General features: G+C 45.4%; 1 gene segment (V, D, J or C); it reads left to right on the forward strand.

Moving 5' to 3' along the window:
• The first annotated feature begins 8,401 nt into the window (after window positions 1-8,401).
• LOC137370323 (probable non-functional T cell receptor gamma variable 10) lies at window positions 8,402-8,836 on the forward strand. The segment is given in 2 exon segments: window positions 8,402-8,422; window positions 8,517-8,836. A coding segment is annotated over 1 exon segment (279 nt).
• The last annotated feature ends 385 nt before the right edge of the window (window positions 8,837-9,221 follow it).

Genomic DNA, 9,221 nt, shown 5'->3' on the forward strand with positions numbered 1-9,221 from the left:
ATTCAACTGTCTCTCAGAATGCAAATGTGCAGCCATGTTTTCAGCCATCCAGCTCTGTGGTCTTTTTAAACAAGATTTGTTCAATGTCCAGTAAAAGTGCAAATAGTGTTCCATGTGATAAAATTGATACGTTTGCATTTGGTAAGAGTGGTTTCGTCACACCTCCACCTCTCGCCGAATGAAATGTGACATTAGTGGGAGCATTTCATTATAAATTAGAACAAAGAACAAAGAACAAAGATAATTACAGCACAGGAACAGGCCCTTCGGCCCTCCAAGCCTGCGCCGATCCAGATCCTCTCTCTAAACATGTCGCCTATTTTCTAAGGTTCTGTATCTCTTTTCTTCCTGCCCATTCATGTATCTGTCTAGATACATCTTAAAAGACTCCATCGTGCCCGCATCTACCACCTCCGCTGGCAGTGCGTTCCAGGTGCCCACCACCCTCTGCGTAAAGAACTTTCCACGCATATCCCCCCTAAACTTTTCCCCTTTCACTTTGAACTCGTGTCCTCTAGTAATTGAAACCCCCACTCTGGGAAAAAGCCTCTTGCTATCCACCCTGTCTATACCTCTCATGATTTTGTACACCTCAATCAGGTCCCCCCTCAACCTCCGTCTTTCTAATGAAAATAATCCTAATCTACTCAACCTCTCTTCATAGCTAGCGCCCTCCATACCAGGCAACATCCTGGTGAACCTCCTCTGCACCCTCTCCAAAGCATCCACATCCTTTTGATAATGTGGCGACCAGAACTGTACGCAGTATTCCAAATGTGGCCGAACCAAAGTCCTATACAACTGTAACATGACCTGCCAACTCTTGTACTCAATACCCCGTCCGATGAAGGAAAGCATGCCGTATGCCTTCTTGACCACTCTATTTACCTGCGCTGCCACCTTCAGGGAACAGTGGACCTGAACACCCAAATCTCTCTGGACATCAATTTTCCCCAGGACTTTTCCATTTACAGAATAGTTCACTCTTGAATTGGATCTTCCAAAATGCATCACCTCGCATTTGCCCTGATTGAACTCCATCTGCCATTTCTCTGCCCAACTCTCCAATCTATCTATATTCTGCTGTATTCTCTGACAGTCCCCTTCACTATCTGCTACTCCACCAATCTTAGTGTCGTCTGCAAACTTGCTAATCAGTCCACCTATACTTTCCTCCAAATCATTAATGTATATCACAAACAACAGTGGTCCCAGCACGGATCCCTGTGGAACACCACTGGTCACACGTCTCCATTTTGAGAAACTCCCTTCTACTGCTACTCTCTGTCTCCTGTTGCCCAGCCAGTTCTTTATCCATCTAGCTAGTACACCTTGGACCCCAAGCGCCTTCACTTTCTCCATCAGCCTGCCATGGGGAACCTTATCAAACGCCTTACTGAAGTCCATGTCTATGACATCGACAGCCCTTCCCTCATCAATCAACTTTGTCACTTCCTCAAAGAATTCTATTAAGTTGGTAAGACATGACCTTCCCTGCACAAAACCATGTTGCCTATCACTGATGAGCCCATTTTCTTCCAAATGGGAATAGATCCTATCCCTCAGTATCTTCTCCAGAAGCTTCCCTACCACTGACGTCAGGCTCACCGGTCTATAATTACCTGGATTATCCCTGCTACCCTTCTTAAACAAGGGGACAACATTAGCAATTCTCCAGTCCTCCGGGACCTCACCCGTGCTTAAGGATGCTGCAAAGATATCTGTTAAGGCCCCAGCTATTTCCTCTCTCGCTTCCCTCAGAAACCTGGGATAGGTCCCATCCGGACCTGGGGACTTGTCCACCTTAATGCCCTTTAGAATACCCAACACTTCCTCCCTCCTTATGCCGACTTGACCTAGAGTAATCAATCATCTGTTCCTAACCTCAACATCCGTCATGTCCCTCTCCTCGGTGAATACCGATGCAAAGTACTCGTTTAGAATCTCACCCATTTTCTCTGAGTCCAAGCATAACATTCCTCCTTTGTCCTTTAGTGGGCCAATCCTTTCTCCAGTTACCCTCTTTCTCCTTATATATAAGGAAGAGAAAGTACAGGAAAACACACATGCATTTCTCTCATTCATTCTCATTCATTCAGAAACCTTAAAATTGTTTCAGCCTGTCTTTCCTTGTAGCAGTACTCCTTTGGACTGCCCCTTTGTCCTTGATGTAGATCTAAGATAGTTATGTGTTGCTCAAGTGGTTTAAAGTTTCTTCACTATCAGTCTGCAATACGTTGGGAATGAGCATCCCAATAAACAGGCGATTTTTGGGAAGGTTTGAAGTTTGCGCATTTCCTTGATTTTCTAGGGTGTGTTTGTTCCTGTTGGGGTCTGCAGGGTGATGGTTAGATTTAATTAGCCCGGGTTTGGAGCTTTGATCATGGAAGGCGGCAGTGGGCGGATCCACTCTGATCTCCCTTTCGGTGCTCTGATGAGTCATGCAAGTACCTTCCTCTTTAGGGTATTGTGGGTTCCTGACTGTGGTGATTGATTCTTTGTTAATCTCATTGTCCTCTGGGACATTCCTACATGCAGGTATTTGTCCAGATTCTACTGCACTCCCCTGGGGCACTTCGACTAGGGAAGGCATCACCCTCACTGTTCTCTGCCTTCTTGAGGACATTCCTTGCCCCTGCAGGTTTCTGCAAATGCTGTTAGCAACCCTGGTGGGGTGCTTCCGGTGTCTGCATTTACATAGGAGGATGTGGGGCCTTATTTTTCCAACAATTCGGGGTTGGCTGACCGGACAGTAGGGTCTTTCATTTGGGATTCCTCCTGGACCTCCTTTAACCTGCCCTCTTGGTCCCTTTTCCCCTTTCGTCTCTAACGTTTAGCCAGCCCTGGGCTTGTTTGTCCCCTTTTATTCTTGACAGGGGTCCCATACAATTCACCAGCAGGCTGGTCCTCCAAATGCCAGTACAGGAATTAGGGGTATAGATTTCACTGTGGGTTGAGGTTTTCCCTCAACCTGGTACATGTGGCTATCCTACAGTACTCCACCACACCTTTGTGGAGTTTTTGCTTGTCAAATGCTGTCTTATGCGGGCTTTGGTTTTTTGTATACCGACATGTACAGCCTCATGCGCCATTCTTAATATTTCCCTCCGGTACCTCTGCGGCACCACTAACAGGTGAAGCACTGTCCACTCTTTGTCCTCAGGTCTGTGAGGAGAAATCCACTTCCTCATCAGTACCTCATTCTTTAAATAGTAGCAATCAAGGACTCCCTCTGCTTCAATTTCAGTCTGGGCAGCCTGTGCTAACTCTCTCGATACTGAGTTGGCTTGCTGAGCCTAAGGTAGGGAAGATCCATTTAATCCATTGTCTGGGTCCTTAAACTTTCCAAAGAAAATTTCAGACCGACAGACAGCATGGTCATCTGTCTGCAGAGCCAATTCAGTCTCCTCTGGGTGAGCAGGTTTGGTCATGGCCCAATTCACTACACATTCAGGGGAACTGCAGGGGACTGTTTCCTTCCACTGCCCTTTTTCTCTGACCTCCTTCAGTCTCTCTTCACTACTGGGAAGTTACCACCTTCGCCCCTGCCAGATCATTATCTAGGAGCAGGTCAACCCCATCCACAGGTAAACTCGGAATAATCCCTACAGTCACTGGTCCCGAAACTAGGTCGCACTCCAAGTGTACCCAGTGTAAAGGTATGGGTGTACAGTGCCCTCCAATACCGTTCACTAACACTTTGGTATTTTCTGCACTCTCTGGGGGAAAGGTCAGACCTTTTCCTATCAAAAAGGATCTCGTGCCCCCTGTATCCCTGAGGATTACTATGGGCTGATTTGCCCCACTCACGGGGTATGGGGTTGCTCTCCATTTAGATACAAAATCCTGATAACTTTCAGGGATCGTATTAAATTATCCTGCTCCCCAGCAGAATGTTTTCTGGGTCTTACTACTGCTGCAGTCAAAGGCACAGCTTGGTTTGCTGCGCTTTCCATCAGGGTCCCTTCTCCTTCACAGAGTGGGTGTGCCCTGATTAACCCTCAGGCTTTCCCCGTAGTTTCTAGCAGTCAGCTCTTAGATGAACTGTATCATTACAATGGAAACACAGGCCTCCAGGTTTCACTCCTACTTGGAACACTATCCTTTTTGGCTGGAGGAGGGTCCCCTGTGTGTCCAAATTTTCTTTTTCACCCAGGACTGTTTGGGTTCCTATCACCTTCCCACCTTTGTCCTTTTCAGATTTGTGGGGGTGACTGTGAAAGGCTTTCCCCTGAGGAACTGACTTGTATATCACAGCAAATGCATCAGCCAGAACTGCGGTTGGCCTCGGTCTATGTACCTTTTGTTCCTCCACGTGGGTCTTTATGGGGAGTGGGAGAGAGTTTTTAAATTCCTCGAGGAGAATTACCTCTCTGACGTTTTCATAGCTGGGCTACACTTTAAGAGCCCTGAAACACTGATCAAAAGCCAACTGCTTATTTCTCTCAAACTCCAAGTAAGTTTGATCAGCTTGTTGCCTGAGTGTTTGGAACTTCTGGTGGTCGGCTTCCGGTACTATCTCATATGCCCGAGGATAGCATTTTTAGTCAGTTCATATTTTGATGAACTCTCATCTGACAATAGGGTATCAACCTCATGGGCTTTTTTCTGTGAGCTGACTTTGCAGCAGGAAAGTTGAACTCTCAGCCAGCCATTTTAACTGTCTTGAAAAAGATACAAAAAGTGCTTCCACATCACCCTCATTAAATTTTGGAATCAGTTGGGGAAATTTAAAAAACTCAGTACACAGCCCCAAATTACTATGCTCCATATTTTCATTGGGATTACTCTGTCGTCCCCTTGGTTAACTCAAGCCGCCTCAGCTCTCTTTCATCCTGTTCCTTCTGGAAATGACTTTCTCTCTCTCAATTCCGAAATTTTCTCTCTCTCTCTTCCCTTGCTTTTTCTCTCTCCTGTCTCTCCCTTTCTATCTCTCTTTCCCTGCCTTCTGAATCAAGTTTCCTCTCTTTCCAATTGTATATTTGCTAACCAGTGAGGGATTGGCACTTCACCTGGCAGCCTCTTTGCAGGCTGTGGCGACCGAATTGCTAATGTTGTCCCCTTGTTTAAGAAGGGTAGCAGGGAAAATCTAGGTAATTATAGACCGGTGAGCCTGACGTCAGTGGTGGGGAAGCTGCTGGAGAAGATACTGAGGGATAGGATCTATTCCCATTTGGAAGAAAATGGGCGTATCAGTGATAGGCAACATGGTTTTGTCCAGGGAAGGTCATGTCTTACCAACTTAATAGAATTCTTTGAGGAAGTGACAAAGTTGATTGATGAGGGAAGGGCTGTAGATGTCATATACATGGATTTCAGTAAGGATTTTGATAAGGTTCCCCATGGTAGGCTGATGGAGAAAGTGAAGTCGCATGGGGTCCAGGGTTTACTAGCTAGATGGGTAAAGAACTGGCTGGGCAACAGGAGACAGAGAGTAGCAGTGGAAGGGAGTTTCTCAAAATGGAGACGTGTGACCAGTGGTGTTCCACAGGGATCCGTGCTGGGACCACTGTTGTTTGTGATATACATAAATGATTTGGAGGAAAGTATAGGTGGTCTGATTAGCAAGTTTGCAGACGACACTAAGATTGGTGGAGTAGCAGATACTGAAGGGGACTGTCAAAGAATCCAGCAGAATATAGATAGATTGGAGAGTTGGGCAGAGAAATGGCAGATGGAGTTCAATCAGGGCAAATGCGAGGTGATGCATTTTGGAAGACCCAATTCAAGAGTGAACTATATAGTAAATGGAAAAGTCCTGGGGAAAATTGATGTACAGAGAGATTTGGGTGTTCAGGTCCATTGTTCCCTGAAGGTGGCAACGCAGGTCAACAGAGTGGTCAAGAAGGCATATGGCATGCTTTCCTTCATCGGACGGGGTATTGAGTACAAGGGTTGGCAGGTCATGTTACAGTTGTATAAGACTTTGGTTCGGCCACATTTGGAATACTGCGTGCAGTTCTGGTCGCCACATTACCAAAAGGATGTAGATGCTTTGGAGAGGGTGCAGAGGAGGTTCACCAGGATGTTGCCTGGTATGGAGGGCGCTAGCTATGAAGAGAGGTTGAGTAGATTAGGATTATTTTCATTAGAAAGACGGAGGTTGAGGGGGGACCTGATTGAGGCGTACAAAATCATGAGAGGTATAGACTGGCTGGAAAGCAGGAAGCTTTTTCCCAGAGTGGGGGATTCAATTACAAGGGGTCACGAGTTCAAAGTGAGAGGGGAAATGTTTAGGGGGGATATGCGTGGAAAGTTCTTTACGCAGAGGGTGGTGGGTGCTTGGAACGCATTGCCAGCGGAGGTGGTAGACGCGGGCACGATAGCGTCTTTTAAGATGTAGCTAGACAGATACATGAATGGGCAGGAAGCAAAGAGATACAGACCCTTAGAAAATAGGCGACATGTTTAGATACAGGATCTGGATCGGCGCAGGAGGGCCGAAGGGCCTGTTCCTGTGCTGTAATTTTCTTTGTTCTTTGTTCTTTGACGTGTTCAGGAACCCTGTGCAATATGCAGGGACACCTCAAGCAGCACGGGCTGCCTGCCCCGGCTGGAACAGCTCCCCTGCCCTCGCTAGTGCCTGTCTGCTTGACCCCTGCGAGCTCCGACCGCACTTACCTGTTCCAAGGCCTGCTTCCATTATGGCTCTTCTCGCTGGGTGCGTGAATGGCTGATGTGATATTGAGCTTGTTGCATCGGTCACTGTACCACCACTATCTGGGAAATTGAATCAGCCTGCAAGTGGGTATAAGTGGTTCGGAAGAAAACGCTTCCACTTGTGTGGGGCATCGGGGCAATTGCGGGATTTGGACCAGGGATGTCAGAGCCAAGTGGTTGTTCTGACGAGAACAAAGAGCGAAGCAGCTTTTACTCTGCCTGCTATCATTTGGAAATTGTACATATAGTCTTTCAAACATGTTCTTTATTGTCTGATTGATAGTGTATCGGAGCAAAAACTAAAATCTGAAGATGAACACAGATGTAGATGAGCACCTGCTGTTTGAAATGGGTGGTTTCCGAGCTGCTGGAATGGCGTTAATGGTTATACTGGCAAAGGCGAGGGCTTAGCAGTGAACAATGCAGGATAGAAAGCTGGGTAGATCTTCAGAAGGTTTATTTAATTTAACTTTGGACAGCAGAGTGAAACTTAGCAGAACATTTCCTCAGCACGGGACAGACTTGATCGAGCAGATTACAGAGCAGGTTTTATATAGTTTTTAGAAGGATTGGGCTTCGTGGGCCAGGCGGCTTTATACTTCTTTTAGCGGATGTGAGGCTGATTCATTTATGACTTTGAAGCGTTTGAATGATCTGTTCCGCTTTAACTGTGGATCTGGATAGTCTGACTAGCTAGGGCAGATTAAAGGATAGAAAGAAGAAATAACTTACATTTACTTAGCATCTTTCAGGAACTCGAGACTTCCCAAAGTTTTCACTGTTATTCAAGTGTTGCAATCCTTGTATATGCAACAACAAATTTGCACATAACAAGATCCCTTATACAGCAATAGGCTAAATAGCAAAAAAAAAGTTTTAGTGCCGTTGGTTGAGGAATAAATATTGGTCAGGACACCGGGAAAACGTCTTTGCGTTCTTTGTACAGGGCCGTGTATTAATTTGCACTCACCTCAGAGGGTAAATACGGTCTCAATTTAAAAGAAAGGAGAGGAGAGAAAGAAATACCGAGAGAGAGAGTGAAAGATAGAAAGTGAGAGAGACAGATAGAGAAAGAGAAAAATAGAGAGTACTAGTGAGAATGAAAGAGAGAAACAGAGAGGAGAGAGAACAAAATAGAAAGAGAAGAGAGACAGAGAGAAATAGAGTTGTATAAGACAAAGAGGTAATATATATACTATACAGGGCTCTGGGCAGATCACATTGAATAACGTTTCCACCTCTTGTCGTCCAGAGACACAGGAGACAATGTGCTGGAGGCAGTACAGAGAGGTGTGAAGACGTTGGTCCTGTTTTCAGGAGTTTGAGTTCTGGACGAAGATTGATTGGTTCTGGTGAGAAAGTGTCTGAGAGAAGTTCTTAAAGGTGTGTAAGATTGTTACCGGAATGGAAGAGGTAGATGTGTAATGTTACTTTCATTTAAACTTTAGCAATAGGACAAGGAAACACGAGCCAACCATGTAGAAGGAAACTCTCGGGCGAGATCAGAAAGCTGGTCACCCAGCGTGTGATCAACGCTTGGAATGGACTCCAGGGCAGCGTGGTTGAGATGAAAGCCTGTTTTAATGAAATAGTGAATAACAAGATGAAACGTCACAGCCACCAAATGGAAACGTCACCCTTGAGACCACATGGAAATTCAGCAATGCGTGAAACTGATTGACAATTTCCGGTATCTCAGCGTCCCAGTACAAGTATTTGTAAACCTGGATCAGTTCTGTGATTTTACTCATCACCTTCCTCGGTCAGTATTTTAGGTTCTAACTGATTATTTTTATTAATCTCTCGCCTCCGCTTTGTAAAATATTCTAATTGATTTCTATTCTTCTCTCTTGCAGGGAAATCTGTTGCACAAACCTTGACACAGTCCCCATTTTCGATGACCAGAGCTCCGACGAAAACTGCACGGTTTTACTGTAAGGTTGAAGGGACAAATTTCGAAGATGCCGTTATCCACTGGTACCGGCAGATCCCGGGTCAAGGGCTGCAACGCATGCTATATTTTAAGAATCCATCTGAGACTTTGAAGGATATGACCGACAAAGACATTTTAGCTAAAAAAGAATCCAAAACTAAATCCTGCACCCTGCTCATGTGGAATATCCAGGAGGATGACGCTGGGACCTATTACTGTGCCTACTGGGACCACAGTGACTGAAAGCGAAGGGAAACCCATGCAAAAACCGAACCTGCACGAACACCATCATGCTCAGTCTGTGCAAGCTGTTCACACACAAACCACAGGTGCAGATTTCCATGAGCTTTTAATTCAAAGTGTGCTGGGTATTTTCAGAATGTTATTTGCATAATATTTTTGAGCTGGGATGAATAAAATTGATTTGCTAACTCAGTGAGACAGTATGACAGATCTGTCTTTATTCTATAAATGGATATAATAATTCACTTACTGTTTAAACTAATAGTCCCTTTATCACATTCTAGAAAACCGCTGTAAGTTTCAAAGCGGGTCTGGCAGCATCTGTGTGGACAGAAACCAAGTTAACGTTTCCGGTCTGTGATCTTTCATAAAAACATTGTTCTGA

Source organism: Heterodontus francisci, chromosome 5 (assembly GCF_036365525.1).
Source record: "Heterodontus francisci isolate sHetFra1 chromosome 5, sHetFra1.hap1, whole genome shotgun sequence".
Classification (NCBI taxonomy): Eukaryota; Metazoa; Chordata; class Chondrichthyes; order Heterodontiformes; family Heterodontidae; genus Heterodontus; species Heterodontus francisci.